Here is a 23,846-nt window from a genome sequence, read left to right as displayed (position 1 = left end):
TAGAGAGATTGAACATGATGTAAATCATAAGATCCAAGAAGGTTAGTCAAAATGGTGGAGTGCATCTAGTTTCATATGTGACAAAAAAGTGCCTTTAAAACTTAAAGGTAAATTCTATTGCACTGCTATCAGACCGACTATGCTTTATGGTATAGAGTGTTGGGTGGCCAAAGGGGAGCACAAACATAAGCTAACTATGGCAGAGATGAAGATGTTGAGATGCATGAGTGGTCATAACATGATTGGATAGAATAAGGAATGAAGATATAAGATAGATAGTTTGAGTAGCACCTATTGTGAAAAAGATGGTAGAATCGCGACTCAGATGTTTTAGACATCAGAGAAGAAGATCGACAAAGCACCCAATCAAGAGGGTGGATGAGATGGAAAATGGACAATGGGTAAAAGGCAAAAGAAGTCTAGGAAGACCATCCATGAGGTGGTCAAACAAGATACACATGTAAACGGTCTCTTTGTAGACATGATACATGATATAGGTCAATAGCATCGTTTGATCCATATAACCGACCCCATCTAATGGGACAAGGCTTTGTTGTTGTTGTTGTAGTATTTAGTTAAAGTTTATATCCTTAAATGTTTTTCTACTCAATTTTAATATTTATTAGTAAATTGAAAAATTTTTGTATTGAACATCTATTTTGATAATTAGTTTTCAAACATAAATTAGAGTAAAAATCAATTGAAACAAAAAAAACATTTTATACTCTTATCTATCTAAGTAACTAATTCTATTATTATTATTATTATTATTATTATTATTATTTTAAATTATTTTTTATTAAATAATTGAATAATTATTAAGTAATTTATAAAATATATAATGAAGATATGAGAGATTTGGTGCATAATTATTTTTTTAAAATACCATTTATCGTACGCAATTTATAAAAAAATATGTTTCACTTTTATTATTATTGATTAGAAGGTAATATGTTTATCATCTTGATTAATCTCATTTATATTATTATTATTATTATTATTATTATTATTATTATTATTATTATTATTATTATTATCAAAAATAAATTAATAACTACACTGTTACTTATCAATATATCAATATTGATAATGAATAAATAAAAAATTATTTAATATTTAATATTTTTATGTTATTTATTTTTTATATGCTTTGATATGTTTATAAATTTTTTTATTATTTTTACATACTATATATTTTTCTTTTACTGTTTAAAATTTTTGGATTTATCACTGTTTATGTATAATAAATAAATATAATTGTATCTTATCTTTTTTAGTAAAATTTTTATTATCTATTTTAAAATAAAAAAATTATAAATTATTTTAAATTAATAAATTTGTAATCAGTGAATTAATAAAAGTTAACATTAAAAAACAAAATTTTGCATTGCAAACATACTCTTTACAGCATATAACACAGCTCCATTATGACCAAACCTAACATTTGATAGATTTGTTTTTTGAGGTACTGGGACTCCGTCTCAGTATTATGTTTGTTGGCTTAGAGACTAGTACAAAAATTTCAGTCTCTATCTTCAAAATTTCAGTATTTCAATACCTCAAAAAAGTAGGGATCGGACACAGGGACTGAGACAGAGACAGAAATTTAAATAACAATTTATGTCTAAAGTACCCTCATTCTAATTATCTAATTCCTAATTTGCCCTTTTGACCAAATCAAATAATCAGGGTTGAGTTCTTCTAATATAATTTCAATCGCAGACCTTGGAGCTCGAATACCCTGAAGTTGCTGCGGTTGCCCATCGCCGCCTGCAAGACCACTACCTCGTCATCGCGATCGTCGAACCACCGTGAGCAAGGTTAGTCGCCGTCACACCTTCATCTTCGTAGGCATTTTTTTTAGTTCATGGTATCCTCGTGAAGCCTCTATTTCTCTTCTCTTCTCCTCCATATTTTCCTTTTGCTTGTCGTCGCTTCTTGTCTCTTTCGTATTTGTGTTGGTTTTTATTGCAGTTTTATAGAAGTTGTATGGAGTTATATAATTTTTTATTCAAAAGTCCTACTGCTCTGCTTGTTGAAATTTTTGATAAATTTCAGCGCCTTCTATAGATTATCTTCTGTTTCGGTATTTTCTTTTTTTTTCTTGCATAATTTAAATTTGTGTTCTAATGAACTTAGTTTTGTATGCTGATTTATTGTTGAAACTAAAATATCCTATGCCCTTACCTAATTATCTACTATACCTGAGACAGAGTCTAATATGTATTATTATGTCTTGTTGGTGATTTTATAATTTTATTCAATGAGATATGTTTGAGTATTGAATAACAGAGTTTGTGTGATTTTTAATAATATTGGACTGCAAACTTTGCTGGAGTTGGATATGGAAGTGTGCTCAACTGCTCATACTCATAGTAGGTGCGGACTAAATTTAAATTAAAGCTTCATAATAAGTGCATTTCGTATTCAAGTACATGTGACAAAAGACATTGAATAATTATATCTAGTTTAGATTTTGATTTGATTAAATTGAATGTTTATGCTTATTTTGTATGAAATGATTTTGTTAGGAAGGAATTGAGCAGTTGGAGATTATTAAACGATGTGTTTTTTTTATGAAATGATGAGATTGAAGCATGATAATTTGATGTTGAACTTTGTTCTTACATCTATGTTATTAGAAAGTTGTTATTCCCATCTGTATTAATGCTTTGTATGAAATTATGATAATATACCATTTTAGTTGGATCAAATTTTGCAGTTGTTTTGTTTGGAATTAGGTAAAGAATACAAGAATTTTCCAAAACAGCCAATCTAATTTCAAGAATTCAATGTCAACAAACTAGTCAATCTAATTCATTCATATACATGCTTTTACAACATGTTTACAAATACAAACAAATTACACACAAATACTCCTACTATAGTTTAAAACCCAACACTATAACTTAATCTGTAGTTTCTTTTGCCTTCAAGAGATTCTGTGATGCATAAGTTATGTATCCACTAGGTTTCTCACTTGTATATCATTAGCTTGCTTGGATTTCTCACTGGTGTGATCAATGAAGTTTGAATGTCTCGAAATAGATAATAGCGTATGTAGCAGATCTGTAGATGAAATAAATTTAACTTCAATTCTAATCCAAAATCAGCTTGAAGTTTGATTGTAGGGTTTTAGCAAAAGAGAATACAAAAGCATAATAGTTAAATAGAACACAAGTAAAAGAAATATAGCGTGTATAAAGAGCTTAGATATTTTAGTAAATAGAGATCTCATAATGGACTTTTTTATAGCTTCAGCCCTATCACAACAAAGAAACCAAAGAAGGACCGCATAATTAACAATTGAAAGGTTAAAGTAGTGTATGCATAACCAAGCTACTTTATTTTTTTAGTTTTAATATTCAAATGCCATATTGTGCTTTGTATGTTACGTTAAAATTAACACTTAATTATAATGTGCAAAATACATAGCAAAACAAGTAACTGAAACCTGGTTTAACATATGGAAAGAGAATTATAATGTGCATTCACAAAATAAGGGCCATAAAAAGATGAAAACACATGAAACATGATTTAACAGCAAGCAACTGAAACCAGACACATCATATACACTAATGCAAGAGCAAGCACCAAAACAGCAAACCAAGAAATGAGAAAAAAAATCACAACTTGACCACAAACCCAGCCTGCAGTGGTTACTCGAATCATGTATTACGTTAAAGAGCAAACCGTGAGTGTGACATTTTGTCAGCTTCAATATTGAGTTGATTAAATTCGACTTCAGCAAACAAAATTGTAATGAAACAAAATTATCTTCTTTTTTAGCTCTCAGTGACATAATTGCAAACATTTGGCAGAGTAAAATAATTGCAACTAATAAGCATATCAACTGCAAGTAATTTTGATTCTTGAAATACAATAAAAAACAGTAAACACATGACTAGGTTATGTGCTCCAAAACTCAATCACCATGTAACCATTTTCTCCTTTTAAATTTCAGACACCACAAACTCAAAATCATTCACTGTAGAAAATAACTTTTCAAATTGTGACTTTATTCAAAGTTAACAACGATGCTAACTATCTTATATCAGTGTCATCATCGAATCATCAGAAATTTGGTGTCAAAATCATCGCAATTATCAGCTTACATACCTTATTCGGAGGATAGCCCCTGTTTCCAGCATCAATAGCTACAAATTTGCTCTTATCTAGTATCCCCTGCAACCAACAGAAGAGAGAGAGAGAGAGAGAGAGAGAGAGAGAGAGAGAGAGAGAGAGAGAGAGAGAGAGAACCGTTGCGAAGCAATAGAGAAACGGTGACAAGTCTTCCTCGTCGACGGCGGACTCGATGCCAAGCAGGAGAGTGACACGGCGAAATTGGGTGAACTGACGGGAGACATTGGGGATTGAGAAAAGAGGAAGGGGAAATGGTTGTCTGGAAGATTGGGTGAGTGTGTACTTTTTGTTTGTTTCTTTTAATTAATAGGGATAATTTGGTCATTTCATTTATTTTAGTCTCTGTATTATATTTTGAACGATATTTTACACTAAATACAATACTGAGACTTATTTTAATTTCTGTCTCTCTGTCTCTCAGTCTCTATATCTCTACTAAACGCTACCTTATTGTTGACAACAGTGATTAATTTTATTGCAATTTTTTATCTTTAGTTAAGTAATACACTTGACTACATAGCCCTTTTCATTTGCAAGAGTGAAAAAATAAAATATTTTAGATTTGAACATAAATTTTTATGCATATCATCTAAATTTTACACCACTGGACCAATTCTAATAGCTTAATTATAATAATACTTTGATATATATATATATATATATATATATATATATATATATATATATATAATGTTTCTTATGAAAATAAGATTATTATACGAAAATGCGAGAATGTATTTATAGCGATTGAGTTAACTAATTAAGATTAAATATACCTAATAAATTATATACAAAAAATGCAGTTATGGTTATTGAATTCATGTGAGAATATATTTATTGTAGATTTAGATATGTATTATAGTATAGTACAAACAAATATTTATATTATCGATTAAATGAATAGAATAATAACAAAAAATTATGGAAAAAGAAACAAATATTCTTTTAGTCTAGAGAGAAAACAAAATAAAAACCAAGAAAATTTCGTTTTAAAAAGAAAAGAATATTTTTTTTATTGTTTTTTACAACTTTCAAGTAATTTTTCTTTTTTTTTTATCAAATCATATATTTTCTTTTTAAATTTTATCTCATCACTAATAATTTAATTATTTTTAGATAATAGTACATAAAATCAACATTAGTAAGTAGTCATATTGAAAACAAAAAATATATGTCTATCTACATAATCTCAAATGTTATCAATTCTTGATATAGATTAAACAATACAATGCATGCAAAATTTCCTACATTAACTGCAAGTTTTATTCTCAGATTGTAGGTTTCTAGATTTGCACCCAAATATCTTGTAATTTATCAGCAAAATTTGCAATTGTTATCTGAGATGTTTATATACCAGAGATAATACATGTATATATAGGGAGAAATTTAAATTTGAATAGGACCAATTATTGAACTATGTTGGTGGGAGGGGTAATACTAGTTTTAATAGCGCAAGAATGCATGAAAATAACATGAAAACTATATATAATGTAACATGGCAGCAGAACTTATAATGATCATCTAAAATACTTATCACTAGAGACAAATACATGTATCTAACTTGAAAATGCAAATCTAGATGAGTATAACTATTGATCTTGATTCGAAGGATAAAGCTAGTTTATTAATGATTAATAATCTATGGTGAAAAAGATAAGAAAATAAAGTGTATTAAAATGCTAGATATCTTATAATTTAGTAGCAAAACTTGACTGTTATCTGAGATGTTTGTATTAAGGACAAATGCATTTATGTCAAATTTCGATGAAAACAATTACTAAACTAGGTTGGAAGGCAAGTGTTGGTTTATTTTTTGTTAATTTATCCATGCAATACAATGTTAGGTCCTTTATTAAACTTTAATTTAGCCCAAGAGTTTTCTGAGTCATTTTAATTATTTTTATCATGATACAACATCACGTGATTATAATAAGGAAAATTATCATAAAAATCAACATCATAAAAAATAGGGCAATTCTCATATAAAATAATTGGATAATAAATTTACACAATCGCAACATTTTGAAACAGTTTACATTTCAGTCCTAACTTTAATCTATATAAAACTGTAACATCCTATAGAATTTTACACATTATTACGTAGAACCACCATATATAGGCTATCGCTGATTACCTTAAAAAATCTTAAACCATAAACCGCAAAAGTCTACCATTGATTATAGTCAGTCTACTAAATGTCCATAAACCATCATTAGCAGCCGCAGTTTACATGCAGCAAATCATGCATAATCCGCTCTTGACAACCGTGAATTATGAAGAAACCAGCAACTTGAATTCGCTGCTGACTATCGCAGTTTACGCTTTGTAGTGCTATAAAACCACGATGGTTAGTCACGGATTATTCATTCGAATGAGCTAGGATTTTTGTGGTAGGGAGATTTGTTTGTTAGTTGAACATCCATGCATGCTACTAACATAATATAAACATGTATGACGCAAAAAAATATTAAACGATACCTAGATGCTAATGGAAAGCAAATGTGTTGAATAATCCCAGTGCGGCAAATGAAGCCCTCGATTTGGAGGTGTGAAGGTTGTCGACAAAGAACGATCCCAGTCCATAGATACGATTCTTGTACGGCTCAAACGTGGTCTTGCACCAAACCGTGTCAGGATCAACAACTGCATCAGTGGCGTTGCTGCTGTGCTCTCTAGTAGGTTGCGATCGCTGGGTTGTGGTCTCTAGTCTCTGCGTGTAGGACTTCTGTGTAACACATGTTAAAAGGTGGACGACAGTTAAGTGAACTTTACATCAAATGATGTTTACTCACATAATGATCTACAGACCGCTGATGAGCAAATCTCTCCTTGTTCTCTATTAAAGTGTGAGTATACTTGAAGATCTCCGCCATCGTCACATCACAATCTAACGACTTAAACTACACATGTTGAAACAATATGTTAAATCAAGTAATAATGACATTAAATGTCAAAGACAAATGAATTTAATAACAAAATGAAATAAGATACATACCAGCCTAACCTTTGTCTTTATGAAAGTTGCTGAGCCGTCAGTATACATCAACGATCTGGCTGATGCATTGTTAGCTCTATTGTGAGACGGCGATGCCTGAACCCCTCATCAGGCTCCCAATGGACGTACATTAGTTTCTTAATGTCCGGGTGGAGCCAAATAGTGAGGTGGTGTCACCTTTCATGTACGTCTTCCATCATTTGCTGAAGCCACCTAGCCATTCGATGGTCGAAGATCTTCCTGATTATGGCATAGTGAGTTTTGTCCCGTATAAATTTCTCCTTAACAAATAATGTTTAGCACTAGTTAATCGAAATTAAATACATAATTAAACAAAATAGAAGATATAAACTAGCTATGATTTGAATATGTTGAGTTTTTACCACCCATTTCTGAAATCATCACTCTCTAGTCTCAACAGGGATCTTTTTATAGCTCGACAATGGGCGGTCGTATATCAGCTTGATGACATTGGTACACTTTCTATGTAATGCATTGTTATTTGGCAAACCAATCAATAAAAACTTAAGATTAGTAGTTTATTAAATAATTATTTAAAGTAATCTATAAACTTCAATTATATTTAGATTTTTTAGAAATTTCGGCAGAGTTTTATCTATAACTAGAAGGCGCCAAAAACTCTATCCATCAACAATTCACCTAAAAAATTCACAAACAAACCAATATGATATTATATTACTTAAGCAACAATATCCATTAACAATAAGGAATTCTCAAACACTTTCAGCAGTTCAAACCTACTAACCTCAATCGAACCTATCTTAACAATCTAAATCCACTAAAGCCAGAAAATTGAATGTAACTAAATTAAACTAACTAACTAAAATGAAAAACTTAAGATTAGTAACGACATATGAGGAATACAGAAATAGGGAAAGACATAGTAGTGATGACGATGGAACGAGGCAGCAGCGACGACAACGGTTCAAGAACCCGAGGAAACGACGGTGTCAAAACGAGGCAGAAGCGAAGGCAACCCACAAGGCAGCAGCGATGGCAATGGAACCCTTGGCAACGACGTTACAAAGGAGAGGAGAGGGAGAACCAAGGTGAGAGAAAAGGAGGAGGAGAGGGCGAAGTTGCAGAAGTAAGGGGGAAAGGTTTCTGAATTCGAATTTCATTCAATTTTACTGTTGGATTTACGGCAATAAATCCTACGATAAGGGTGTTGGTCATTGTCCAAAATGCTGCGTTTCACTAATTTATATTACCGTTAGAAACTTCTGACAGTAAATTCAACAGTAAAATTGGTGTTTATAAAATAAAATTTTGTGTCCCTTTTTATCATCAGAATTAAGGAAGGATTATGGAATCCAACGGTAAGTTTCTTTGGGAATGCATTTTTCCTTGTAACCGTTGAAAAATCTTTCGCTAAATCCGCCAATAACCTCCCTCATTAAATCTGCTAGTAAATCCGACGTATTCAATATTTTTTTTGTAGTATAGTCGATTGCATCAAACAAAAGATTGCACTAATATAAGGTGATAAAAAAGTTAAAAGTCTAACGTATAACATTTATACAAATGCCCTAACTAAATTTGAGTAACACAGATACTTATAAGAAATAATCTATCTAATTTTTTACTACAACAAAAAATTGCACTAAAATAAGGTGATAAAAAATATAATAGATTAACATATAACACACTATCTATAACAACTCGAATTTTTAAAAATTAAATAATAAGTAATTCAAGAATTATTATTTTATTTAAAGAAAATTATTCTCCTAAAAATAATTAAATTAAATTTTATAATATTTTAAATTTAAAATTTATTAAAATTTTTAAATTATTTTTATTATAATAAAATATTTCAAAAAAATAAAAAATTTATTATTATTATTATTATTATTATTATTATTATTATTATTATTATTATTATTATTATTATTATATCTTTCCTGCTGGCCAAAGGCCATTAAGGAAATAGTAAATAATGCAAGCCAACGTGGCTTGAATTTATATATATATATATATATATATATATATATATATATATTAATCACCATTATTAATCACAAAATCATCCTCCTTCTCCTATTGTTCAACGAAACCAAGAGGAAAAGAGAGAGATCGAGAGTGAGAACCACCATGACGGGAAGACTTCGACACTTGATTTCTTAAGTTCTATAATTTCAATAAAAAATCTAATTCAATAAAAATATTCGTATTTTTTTTTTACATGTTGGTAGGGGTGTTCACAGTGCGATTTGGTTCGGTTTTTGAAGGAAAAGCCATCCGATCCGATCGTTTAATTAAACTGCGGTTCGGTTTGGTTCGGTTTTTTTGTCAAAGTCATCCGAACCAAACCAAACCAATTAAAATCGGTTTAGTTTGGTTCGGTTTGTTCGGTTTTTTCAATCAAATCAAAAAATAACCACATACTATTATGCAAAGTCATAACATTGAAATTATAGAATACATGTATACCATAACTAACAAAAGTCTCGATTCAATGAAATTCAACAACAAAAGAAATTAAAATACGACAATTAAAGAAGTTTAAAGGTTCAATAGTCAACACAACAAAAAATAAAAACAAATTTCCAGCAACAGATAGCCACGTCTTGGTGTCCTCTCCAACGACACCAACAAAACAATGAAACTTCTTCAAGCAAACCTACCTGAAATCAAAAGTCAATTACATAATAAAAAACAATAATAATTGGTAAAAGCACTTGATCAGGTCACAAGTGAATCTTCACCATCATCTCTTAGGGACTAGGGACTACCTTATCAAACAATGTTAAAATTTTACTACTGACATGTCCAATACTCCAATCAGAAAAGATCCACACACATAGACCACTACAACCTTTATTTAAAGTGCACTTGATTTTATGATTAATTTGAACAATTATTTCAAAAAAAAAAAAGATTAACCATTGTACTTGTCAACCTAAAATTTACTTAAGAGACCTACGATCAAGATCTATGGAAAGCACATTCGAAACTATGCTGTTAGATTGAGATGAGTTTAAGTAAATAGTTACCATGAATGGCAAGATCTATAGAAAGCACATTCGATGCAAGACCACCATGAATAGTTCTAGGCTCAGATGCCAAGGGGTTTGTTGCTCCAATCAACTTTTGGCCAGTTGCAACAACACCTTTACCCTCCCAAACCATGGCAACAATAGAACTAGAGATAATGTATTAGACCAATCCATTAAAGAAAGGCTTTGTAATTACTAGCAATTTGTGGAGTTTCTAAGCTTAATTGTTAGCTCGTATGTTAAGTAGTAACAAAAACAAAAGAAGTTACATTTCAAGTAAAATCCCTTCTTCTCAAATTTACTAATAATCTCCCCAACCTGAAACAGAAAGTAGCTTTTTTTCAAATATTATAACGGGGAAAAAGAACAACATTGACCTATTTTACAAAATAGCTACCTTCATCAACCTAATTACTAACAATTTTAAACAATTAGTAATGAACAAATAATTAAAAAACAGTAATGAACAATAAACAACAACCAGCAATCAACAATGAACAATGAATAACAATCAACCATGAACAATGAAAAGCAAAGTAATTACTAGCAATTTCAAAAAATAACAACAAAATAATGAACAACAATCAGCAATGAACAACAATCAACAATCAAACAAAATATAGAACAATAAAAACTGAAATTATTGATTTATTGATTAACAAGTTAACAACAACCAGCAGCAAGCCAGCAATCCATCAATGAATAACCAAGTCAGCAAACACTTCAACAAACAGAACAAAATCAGCAACAATGAATCAAATTACCAAAATAAATCAATAATTTAACCAGCAACAATACCTAACAAAATAAACCAACCTGAACTGAATCAAGAAAATCAAGATACACAACCAAACTAATTCCAAAAATTTTGCAAAAATGGTGCACCAATTCCAAACTGAATCAAGATATACAACCAAATAGAATCAGAAACACAACCAAATTAATTCCACAATTTTTATTTGGTGCACTAATTCCACAAATTCTTCGTCTTTCACCTTCCCCTTTCCTGCATTAACATTGAATAAACAAAAATTCAGAACCAACCCTAAACATGAATTACCCCAAATCAAAATAGAACAAAAAGTTCAGAATTAAAAAACAAAATCTGAATCCATAAGAAGACTAAAACAGAATTTAAAAAATAAATAGAATCAGAACAAAAAAAAACCTGAGATGGAAGGACAACACTGCTTCAATGACAGAGAAGAAGAGACTGGACACCGACACGGCTTCAACGACAAACGAGAGAGGGCGACGAACTGCAGCGGCTTCGACTGCGTCTGGTGCGTTCTGCTGCGGTTCGTTGAGGACGACGATGGCTGTTGGTTCGTGGAGGAGACGGCTACTGGAGAGGTGGTGTGTGGAGCCGTCGAGGATGAGGGACAGAGAGGAGTGCTACGAGCCTACGAGGAAGGGAGAGGGAGAGGAAAGGACCGCACCGCCGCGATGGTGCTGTTCGGCGACGTCGATGGCGGAGAAGAAGGAGGAGGTCCGGCGCTGAGACACTGCGCTAGAGAGACTGAGAGAGAGCTCGAGGAGTTAGGGTTCCTGATAGGGGAAGGGTGGCTGCGGCTAGATTAGGATGAATTGGGGAGGAAGGCTACTTTTATATTAGGGTTTTTTTAATAACACCGGTTCGGTTCGGTTCGGTTAGGGTTTTTTCTAATAAAACCGAAAACCGAACCGAACCGTAAAAAAACTGCAAAAAATTATTTTTTCGGTTTTTTTGGTTTTCGGTTTATTCGGTTATCGGTTTTTTTGGTTTGGTTGGTCGGTTTTGTTCGGGTTGGATCGGTTTTGAACACCCCTACATGTTGGTGTTATTTTTGTTCGGTGGAAGTTGACGGTAACGTAGCTCCCCTTTTTTCTGAGTTCAGCCAATTGAAGTTCTAGGAGGCACAGACAATTTCTGACAGTTTTCCTCTTCAATAGTTCGGTCAAAAAATTTTTCTAGAACTTCTATTGTTTTTATTTCATACAGAGGTAGAATTTGGTAATTTTATAATAATTAAATGTGAATTTGATAAGTGAATATTAATTTGATTGATTATTGTTGAGTTTGATTGCATTTTATGTTAAATTTGGTTGAATTATTGTTATTTTTTATATTATGGTTTGGCCTTGGTGGATTCAGCCCAAAATCGAACTGTTTTGAGTGAACTTTGGGGTTGATTTATGTGAAAATACTAAAAAATATTGATAAAGTCTAATGACCGAGAGATTAAATAAAAAGTTATGAAAAGTTGGTAACCGTAAAGCTCGGAAATTGACTTAAAAATGAAGCAAAAACTTGAAGAATTTTGGGAATAGGATTTGGTCCTTCGGTAAAAGCTATAATCATGGAAACAAAATTTATATTTGAGATTGAAGTAGCAATTTAATAAAAATTTGAAGTTAGTTTTGTAATTTTATATGTTTTGGATATTTTGGGTAATAATTAAGAAGTTCAGGAGTAAAATAGGTATTTTATAAAAGATGCAAGATCATTTTGGTAATTATATTATATATAAAAATATTTTAATAAATTATAAAATATGTTGAGGTGAGAATATAAATATTTTAGGAAGCTCAAAGATACAGAATAATTTATAAAAGATTAAGAACAAAGCTTAAGTTAATAAGTTTTGGGTAATAAATTGTTATTAATTTATTAAAATTATTATCAATGTATTTTTGAAATATATTATATATTAGTATTTTATTTAAAATATATTATTTTATTTATGATATACTAAAAAGGTAAGTAGAAAACTGTCCTAAAAGTTTTAAAAAGACAAATCTAAGTTAAGAACATTTGATACTCTTTTCATAAGACACTTAGGGAAAGGCGAGGGAATAATGTGAAGACAATTTATATTGTGAAATGATAAGAAAGAAAAGAAAGAAAGAAAGAACGAAAAGAAAATGAGATAAGTAACGATATGGTGATGAGCCCACCGAAATTTGCTTTTCAGAGATACATCGGCCAATTTAGGGGATAGTCGCGCCTGTAAGACAGAGATTTCTTACAGAGGTTATCAATACATACATTGGCTAGAGAGAGCCTCACCTGGAAGACCGAGATTGTTTACAGAGGTTATGGCACTGGAAGCCAAACTCCGACAAAGGTTGCTGAGTTAAGTGGAAATATAATTCAATAAATGACAGAGAACAAAATAATTAAAAGAATAAAAAAAACTAAAGAACCTCTGCCACTTGAGAGCAGAGAATATAAGAGAAATGAATGTATTAATTAAAGGAATATCTGCCACAGGAGAGCAAAGAACCAAGATTAAAAGAATCTAATGAACGTATTCCACAGTAGAGTAGATGGAAAAGAAGGTATTAATTAAAGGTATCTCTGCCACAGTAGAGTAGAGAGCAAAGGTTAAAAAGAATTGAGTGCTGTTTGGGCTTTAGTGCCAAGTATCTAGTAGGGACGGCGATGCGTAACACTCACTTGATACTATAGGGACGACTCAGTGAGGACGGCGATGCGTAATGCTCACTGGAGATCGAAAGGAAGGTTCCCCCGTGAGGACGGCGATGCGTAATGCTTATGGAGGGAACGTTGGTTGAGATAAGGACGGCGGTATGAAACGCTTATCTCAGGACCAGTATCGGAAATCGGGCAACTAACTGACATATGAGCTCATGACCTGTATAGGATTAGACATGCATCATACTTGTTTGCACATATTTATTTGTGATTGTATTTTGTATGATTGTTTGTGTTTGTGATTGATGTTCATTTGGATCTAAAAATGAATTCGATGTGTTTTTATTGATGATTTAGTCTTTTTGACTGCTTGTTCAAATCTGAACTAATTTTAGTTTATTTGTGTGTTAATTGAAGTTCACTTAATGCTGCTAATAAGTATTGACTAGATTTTTTATTCCTTAAGTAATTTCAGTTCATTTCTTAGTTTAATTGGGGTTCATTTAGATCTAGAAATGAATTCGATGTGTTTTTGTTGGTGATTAGGTTTTTTTTACTGTTTGTTCAAATCTGAACTAATTTTAGTTCATTTGTTTGTTAAATGAGGTTCACTTAATACTGCTGATAAGTATTGATCAAATTTTTTATTCTTTAAGTAATTTTGGTTCATTTTTTAGTTTAATTGAGGTTTATTTGGGTTCAAAAATAAATTCGATATACTTTTGTTAATGATTGAGTCTTTTTTTTAACAAAAAAAAAAATTTCATTATCACTTTATTCAATTATATTAGATTTCATTTTATTTTATTCAATTTGTCTTAAAAATTATTCCAACCATTGGAACAAATTATTTATCCATAACACACCTAGAATGGTGACCGGTGAGTGAATCAATTTCACATTCACATTCACACCATTCTTAAATCCCTGATAATGCAATGGCCAATGCATACAACCTCACTGCTGCCACGTCCTACCAATTATTCCACCTTTAATTCTTCTAATCTTCCTTAATTGCAGCTTAAAATATGGTTTATTTATTCATCTTTAATTAAATACAATCAACTTTGACATATGACATATGACATATCATGTGTAATTGATAAGGACCATGAAGGTTGAAAGAGACAGTTTTAATCTCTAGTACAGGAAATAACTGCACATTCTTTAAGTTAATTGTAGCCAAATATACTTCATATTAACAAAGGAACCGAAATATTATTATAACAATATTACTGTATAATAATAAATAAACTAAAAATTGTGTATTTATAAATAAGTAACACTAATTTTAATAAAGAATAAAATTATTTATTATCACTTTATTCAATTACATTCCATTCCATTAAATTTAAAATTGTTAAACAATGAACCAAAATATTATCATAACAACACCATTGTATAATAATAAATGAATCAAAAATCGTATATTTTATAAATTCAAAAATTCCTATATTCTATTCAAATTCAAATTCATAAACAATACTGATTTTAACAAAAAAGAATGAAATTATTTATTATCATTTTATTCAATTGTATTAGATTTTATTCCATTTCATTTAATTCAAAATTGTTGAAGATGATGATAACGAAAGAGAAAGATAACGGAAAAAAAAAAAGAAAAAGATGCAGCATCAAGAGAGAAGAAAAAGAAACGACGGTTGCACGCATGAATTTAAATCATTTAGATGGACTTGGTTAAAAAAATTACTTAAATGGAGAACATTATGATATTTTTTAATAAAAGAGTTGTTTTATACTTATTGATAACCTCTGTATAGTCATTATGATTTCTTGTAGACTATAGGAAATAATTCCTATGATCATGACCCTATACTTGCTGCATGTGGAATTTTTGTTGAGAAAAAATTGATTAAGGATGAAGGTCGTGTTCTTGAGCCACCTGTATCTTCTCTTATCGACACGCTTTAAAAGCGTAACTATAGAGTTATACATATGATTATGTTTTTAAGTGTGGCAATAAATAAAAATGTGATAAAAAATAAAGCATAATAATAAATTGATAAAAGCGTCTTGATAAAATAATCGACATGTTTGTAGATGTTTACTCTTTAAAAAGCATATCGATAATTCAAAAAATATGGTAAAAAGCTATTTTTAGGCTTTTTTCCAGTTTTCGGCACGTTTTGAAATCGCGATAAAAGTCAATTTTTCTTGTAGTGAGATCCATTAATAAAGGTTTATTTTACTCTAAAGAATTTAGATTTAATTAAAGTTTAATTACTTTGTTAGTCTCTATATTTTTTACTAAATTTTTAATTAGATCCCTATATTTTTTTTAATTGGTTTTTTATACTTTTTTCTTTTTAATTGTATCACTATAATACTTTTAATTTTGTAATTAGGTCTTTTTTCATGTTAAAAATGTTAAAATTAATAAAATATTTCTTTCAAAATACACATAATCAAAGATTTAATTGAGTTTTCAATTATGATTACTTTCAATTTGCAAAAAAATATTCAGTTAACTCAAACATTTTTTAACTAGAAATTACCTAATTATAAAATTAAAATAGTGTAAATACCCAATTGAAAAAGAAAAGTTAAAAATCTAATTATAAATTTGATAAAACTATAGAAACAAATAAAATAATTAAATCTTCAATTAATCAGATATGCTGATACAAGTTTTCTTTCTGATATGCATAAACAATTTACGAACAAATTATCTATTCACAACTGGAGATACAATTATATCTTTATGTTCAATAAAGCAAATCATAGTTGTAGCATCTTCAAATCATACAAAAACATTAGCAATTAATGAAATAATTTGAGAGTGTGTTTGATTTAATTCAATCATCTAATTTGTCCAAGATATATGTGACTTACCATAGAAAAGATACCAACAACCATATATATAAAGATAATTCGGCTTTCATACACCGACTAAAGAAAGGATAAACTAAAGGTGATAGGACAAACATATTTCACCAAAACTTTTTTTTACAAACATGATTTTCAACAAAGTGATGAGATAGATATTCAATAAATTCGTTCCATTAGTAATTTGACAATGGTTTATAAAATCGTTATTTACTTCAACATTTAAAAAGTTAATATATAAGATTGTGACCTTCTCATTATCAAGTGATGTAGTTATTGGAGAGCATTCCTTAACCATGATTTTTAACCCAAACTTATTTTTTTTGGTTATATTATAATTAAGACAAATTGTTTAACGTATTGGAAAATAATATACTTTTTTTTCTTTCACTAAAAATTTTTCTTCTAGATTTTTTTATCAATAAAATTTTAACAAGACACTAGTTACTTACGAAAGACTGAAAGTGTAAAATAAACATTATTTTAGATATTTTAAGATTTTAACCGGAATTTCATATTTTAAGTAATAGAATTAGTTACAGATGTAATTTATGTAATTTAGGTGAGTTAGTTAAGAGTCAGACTCTTAATTATACGTCATCCTTTAAGTGTTTTATATACAATACATTCATTAGTAAATGTCATATTTTATTCTTTCCATTTTCTTTTCTCTTTTCAACTTCTCTAAACCCTAATTTTCATTTTCATGGAAAACTATTTTTATCAAATACTTCATCTATTATTTGCTTAATTTTTTTTATCTATATATAGTTAAATGAACTAATTAACCACTAATGACAAGTTGTCTTAATTTTTTTAAGCTTCTAAGTATGTGTTTGGATTGTGGTTGGTCAAACTGTAATTTGAATAAAAATGATTTTATAAAATTGATTTTGGGTAGAAGTAAATTTGTGTCAACATGATTTATGTTTGGCAACTCTATATTAAAATTGATTTTGATAAAATAAATATTGTTTTGATAATATTAGTTAAAATCACTTTTAGATAGATAATTACTAAAAAGGACATGACGTTAAATTATAATGTTATTTTTTATATATATTTAACTTTTTTATATCTTTTTCATATATGTTTTTATATAGTATATTTTTAGATTTTTTAGTACATTATAATTTTTTATTATTATTATTATTTATGGTTAATTTTTTATTTAATTTATTTTATCTAATGGGATCAATAAATTATATTATAAAAAGATAATAATAAATATAATGCACAAAAATTACCATTATAAAAATATATAATGTCAAATAAAAAATTATTAAAAAATATAAATAATAAATAATAGAAAAAAAGAGCTCATATAAAGAGAAATAATAAGAATTCTATGTATAAAGGATAAAGTTGGTAAAACAAAGATAAAAGTTAAATGTCAATGGCTAAAAGCCAATTAGTGGAACACAAAAACTAGAAATTTTTGCTTATTGTAAACGTGGTTTTGTAACCAAAATCAGTTCTGTGTTTATAGATAGAAAAATTAGCCAAACCAAAAATGGAAGCGTTCAAGAAGCTGTAACATGCTTTTCTTCTTTCAACGTGGTTGCCAAACACACCCTAAATAATTAACTTTTCACAATAATTAACATGAATTTTTCTTGTAATTCTAACTTTCTTATAATCATTATGTCAAAGGTGTTTCACATTATTTCAACTGAAAAATTTAATTATTCAGAAAAATTTGAACCTTAGAGAAAAAACATTAAATAATAATTATTTAATAAGTAATTTTATAAATTTAATAATTATCCCCTAATATTGTTAAATTTTTCTTTTGTTTTCATAAGAAATATTAAATAGTATACATATGTTTTACTGAGGGAAAATTAACAATAGCTATAAATACCAGTTTTATAATAAGTGTGAAGTGTGAGACTTTTGAGGTTGGGGTAAGTGAAGACTGAAGAGTGAAGAGGAGGATATCTAAGAGAGTCCATCCAAATTTGCCTTTTTTGCCACACAAGTAAGAGGAGTGTTCCCTCTCTTTTTTCTTTTGTGCTGCAATTCCAAATTCCAAAATCCCAAATCTCGCACTGCTTCCACTCTCTCTTCTATAAATACACAAAAACAAAAACCTCACCCTCTCTCACTTCACAGTTTCACTCTTCTCCTCGTTCTTCGTCCTCCCCTTTGCATTGTTTGAAAGAAGCAGCAGAAAAACAGCAAAAGAAAAAGTGAGTGTGAGGTTTGGTTAGTGAAGGTGTAAGAAAGGGAGTGATGGACGGTGGCGGACACTACAACCCTCGCACCGTTGAGGAAGTTTTCCGCGACTTCAAGGGTCGCAGAGCTGCTATGATCAAAGCCCTCACCACTGGTCTCTCTCTCTATACTGCGATTATCAGAGTGAAGTAGTGCATCACTCAATTTTTTTAAAAATTTTTAAATTTAGGGTTTTCGTGAAAGAAATTGTTTTCTCTTTTCTTTTCTTGCATTATAATAAGTGTTGTTTTTTATTTTTGCAGATGTTGAGGAGTTTTACCGGCAGTGTGATCCAGGTTAGGGTTTATGCCTTCTTTTGTCTCCACTTTTGTATTTTGTTCTGTGGTATTTGCTTCTGTTGAGAACTTGAGTATCCAATTATATCTGTCTAATTTTTACCCCCGGTGTATTCGGTGTTTTCTTGTTTCATATTGTGAAAGATTTATGCATATTTGTTCTGTTATGGTTACTTGTTTACTGCATTGTTCTGCTAATGTGAATGATAAGTTAAAAAGATCTTCTTTGTTTTTTTGGGTATGAAGTAGTTGTGTATTGCATGAACTTATTGAGTATGCGACTAGTCACTCACTTTTTGATTAGCAGAAATATCAAACTGTTTTTTGTTGATGGATACTGCTTACTTCTTCTTTGCACTGAAACGTCTGGTGCGGGAAGCAAATTGACTAGCATGTCGGAGCCTTGTTTACTTAACTAGACCCTTTACTTCTGAGTTCTGACCTAAACCTTGGCCTTTCTGTTAAATTTCCAATTAGATTTTGTTTTAGTGAATCATTGCAATTTGTTTTTCCTGCTTTGTGTTATTGTTTTTCCAAATTTGGTCCTCCATCCACCTATGGTAAATTTGCTTTTTTTTAAATGACTCCTCTCATAGTACAATCCTAGCTTCTATTTAGAAATTGTATTAATGTTAGTTGTAATTTTAAAGGATTTTATGTTGTAAAAAACTCTTGTTTTATGTGCTGTACATCCCTTGTCCAATTTTAGTTAGGATCTATAGGTTTGTCAACTTTGTTCTTTGTTGTCACAACCATGCTTTTCTTTTTATTTTAATTGTATTCAGTATTATTGAAATCCTGTAGAAGTGTCCTGTTCTATGATAGGAACTTGGTGGAGTTTGGAATTGGAAGTTGTGTTTTTCAACTTTGCTGCTTTCAGTAAACAAGTCTAATGCTCTGGCATTGGTTGCTTCTAGTGATTGGAATCCTGTGTTGTTTTTTTAAGTTGTTTCATGCTTATTTATTACATTTTTGTCCAATTGATCAGATAAGGAGAACCTCTGTCTGTATGGATACCCCACTGAACAGTGGGAAGTTAATTTACCCGCTGAAGAAGTTCCTCCTGAACTTCCCGAGCCTGCATTGGGCATAAACTTTGCTAGGGATGGGATGCAAGAGAAGGACTGGCTAACTTTAGTTGCAGTTCACAGTGATGCGTGGCTAATTGCAGTGGCTTTCTACTTTGGAGCAAGATTTGGTTTTGACAGAGCTGACAGGTATATATATATATATCCTATCATCTCTGTTTTCCTCAATTGGGTACATGCTTTTGGATGCATGTGGTCTTCTTTTGCTTCAGAACTTATGTTTCTTAGGTCACAATTTCTTAATTTAGTTGGCCTATACATGTAGTAGTTCACTTTAGAACATTTGGTGGAATTAAAAAACCATAGTCACAATTGATCAAATGTAAATGTGTAATTCTTCATGCAGGAAACGTTTGTTCACTATGATTAATGATCTGCCAACAATTTTTGAGGTTGTGACTGGAACTGCAAAGAAACAGTCGAAGGAAAAGTCATCAGTTTCAAACCACACCAACAGCAAATCAAAATCTAGTTCAAAAGGGGTAAAAACATCTTTATAATCATTTGTTTTATGTCATTTTTGCCGTATTCATTATTTGGAATCTAGTAAAGCATTGTTGTCGTATTTGGTAAAAGAGTTATTGACTTATTGTGTTGTGTTCTCCTCTTATTGTCATTTTTGGATGCATGTCCGTTTTGGAATAAAAGCGAGGATCTGAATCGGTCAAGCAAACAAAGCAAGCAAAGGAAGAGGATGAGGGTGCAGAGGAAGATGAGGAGGAGCACGGGGAGACCCTGTGTGGTGCATGTGGGGAGCTCTATGCAGCTGATGAGTTTTGGATTTGCTGCGACATATGCGAGAGGTGGTTCCATGGCAAGTGCGTGAAGATCACGCCTGCTCGGGCTGAGCACATTAAACAGTACAAGTGCCCCACTTGCAGCAACAAGAGAGCACGGCCTTGATACATCATTGCATTGGCTGTATAGCTATTTCATGCTAGACTACTAACTAGTTAGTTGCCTAGGCATTCTCTGTTGTGCCATCTTAGTGTTTGGCATCTGTATTTGGTAGTTTGGTCTTGTGAACTTCTTACGTGGATAGTTTGTTTCATTAACAGTTAGTTTATGGGTTCCAAACCAGTCTGTATTTGGTATATTTATGTTCCTAGTACAATTTAACATTTGTTTGTGCAGAAAGGTTAATTTGTGCTTACATAATATTGATTTTCGTTCATGGTTAATTACTATAATTCTGCATTGGTTGATTGATTGATTAGATTTCTGATCTGCCATTCTGCCTCATGCAGCAGTCTCTAGTGGCTACATTGGCTTTCATAACAAATTATCTGACTTTTGTAACTTATGCTCCAGGGTGCTTTTGCTCTCACTTTTGATGGACAATGGGAAAAGGAGTTGGATAGACTACAAAGTGTACATTTTGGCCTTATTTGTGATATAATTGTGCTTTGATGAGTCATTGGCATAGCAACTTCCCAAAGGAGCGCTACTCCACGGTGTAAATTCGGATGACACTTCCAAGTGTTGGATGAGCTTTGTGTAATTTCACACTAGATAGTTATGACAATACATAGACCAAATTGGGTTTAAGATTTCTGGCCATCGCCAGATTTTCAATGGGGCAGCAAGGCTGAGGGAGGGCGAAGGACTGAAAGAGGCTACATAAGGGAAGTCGGAGGGAGAAGGTTGCAAGGAGAAGAGAATGAGTCGATGATTCATGGGAAAATGTCACATACCCGGAAGGTAATAGAGTGGCGAACAAATTGGCGAGAATTGACACTGGAGTTGAACCTGGTCTTTGTATTTTAGGATGCTACGCCGCAAGAGGTGAGCGGCTTCGTGCGTGAGGATGAAAGAGGGGTAGTGCTGCCTCGTATCTCTAGGCGCTAGTGTGTCTGGTTTCTTTTGTTTTCTTCTGTTTTTTTTCCGTTTTCTTTGGGCCTATGGCCCCTCGTGTTATAAACAAAAGAGGGGAAAATATAACGAAGTATCACGTAAAGACACTTCGCAGAGTTGTTGTGTTTGTATGTCGGACACATTTTGACACGTCTCTGTATATTAGACACATTTCGAAATGTCCAACCGGGTGTTAATAAAACATTAAAATGCTTTTTCAGACATGTTTAAACATACCTAATACCATCATGTGTTAAGTGTGTCCAACCTTCTTAGCTTGTATTTTTGAAATGAGTTTAAAAATAAAATATATTATTATTTATTAATTTTAAAAAGACATTAAAAATAGTTACAATATTAATTTATATTTTAATATCAATAGAATATTAATTGTACTTTTTAAAAAATACTTCATATTTAATACATGTTACACATCTCAATATTTTAAAAAAAAATTAAAATTTATGTGTCTGTATGTCTCATATCATGTTATATCACGTGTGTATCATTTCGTGCTTCATAGGTCACTAATAATTCTTGTCAATCGGCTAATTCTTTGAATATTATTGAAGCTTTGGTGTAGCACTTTGTTATTGGGTGATTTGGTGTTTAACAGAGTTATGGGGACATTATGTAACACAGACAAATTGTAGGGGAAGGGAGGGGGCGAATTGTTAGAGCAAAATTTTATTTTTTAAGACGATATGCGGGGCGTATTGTGCTAGAGAGATTTTTTTATTATTAAAAGGATAATACGCAAGCGGCGTATTGTGAATCTGCAGGGGCATACGCTACTTCTTTGATTAAAAAATATAAATGAAGTATTATAGAAGGGAGAACGGACCGTTACTGTCAATGTGAGTGTGTTCTTCCTTGAGAGCTCTTTCTTTTATTGTGAGTGAGGAAAAAAATTGTTTGAATAAATTTAATAAAAATATAAAAATGGAGGGAGGTTTTAGTTTAAAAATATATTATAATAGTCAGATTTTTTCTTAAACATCTGAATAGGTAAGTTTTGTATGTGAAAATTTATGTGATGGTATTCTATTTCAATAACATAAAAAATTTAAGAATGTATTTTGTCAATGTGTAGATAATCAAGTATTGAAGAGGTTCACAAATATTTTTTATAGACAGCATATGTTAATTAATATTTTGTGGTTTTGTTAAAAAAATTCAAATAATCTATGTGTTCAATTTCAATTTCTTCTGATCTACTAGCATATGCGGACACTGGTGTCAGTTATCAAGTTATATACTGAGTTTAAAGAATTGGTTGTGATTGATTTACCCGAGCCTGACATTGACTGGACGGGTCATAACTAAAAGCGAAGAGGAATTTGAATGCAATTATCAAATTGTTGGTCCAACTAAAGATAGGAATGAAGATGATATAATGGTTGAGCCTGATGTGGTAGATGTAGCAAACGCACTAGCAAGGTAACATCCATATGAAGAATCTTCTTTGATACTCGCTTTGGATCTGGACGCTATGAATGCACCAGAGTTTCTTGAGTATATCAATGTAGGTTATTATTATTATTATTATTATTATTATTATTATTATTATTATTATTATTATTATTATTATGGAAAAGTCTAAGGGGCCAGTAATTTTATTGAATTTTGGCCAGCATGTAACCAGGAGAGAAAGGTGAGCCATTGAATAAAATCTCACACCATCAAATCATCATTGATGGCTAGTTGATGGCTAACAATCACAAAAGTTGCTAGCTCCCTAGCATTGCTCTATTGTTATTGTTATTGTTATTGTTATTACACTATAAGAAACATCGTTAAAATCGACGGCCAAATCGTCGATAATATTAAAAATCGACGGCAAAATAGATGGCGGAGGTGGTCGCTATTAAGTTGGTTGATTTTTTAAAATTCTAATAAAATCGACAATATTTCTGTCTATAATATGAGTTTGAGAATTTTACCTTCTTACTAAAATTAACAATGTTG

General features: G+C 30.8%; 1 protein-coding gene across 1 annotated transcript; it reads left to right on the top strand.

The window, feature by feature from the left end:
• The first annotated feature begins 18,335 nt into the window (after window positions 1–18,335).
• On the top strand, window positions 18,336–21,855 carry LOC130966950 (PHD finger protein ALFIN-LIKE 4-like). Its single transcript, XM_057891771.1, has 5 exons — window positions 18,336–18,755; window positions 18,904–18,936; window positions 19,925–20,153; window positions 20,371–20,506; window positions 20,673–21,855. Exons 1-5 carry the CDS (start codon window positions 18,659–18,661, stop codon window positions 20,925–20,927), a joined length of 750 nt encoding a protein of 249 aa, XP_057747754.1. The 5' UTR covers window positions 18,336–18,658; the 3' UTR covers window positions 20,928–21,855.
• Window positions 21,856–23,846: the final 1,991 nt, after the last annotated feature.

This window comes from Arachis stenosperma, chromosome 3 (genome assembly GCF_014773155.1).
Source record: "Arachis stenosperma cultivar V10309 chromosome 3, arast.V10309.gnm1.PFL2, whole genome shotgun sequence".
Lineage (NCBI taxonomy): Eukaryota > Viridiplantae > Streptophyta > Magnoliopsida > Fabales > Fabaceae > Arachis > Arachis stenosperma.
This window is presented reverse-complemented; position numbering and strand designations above follow the sequence as displayed.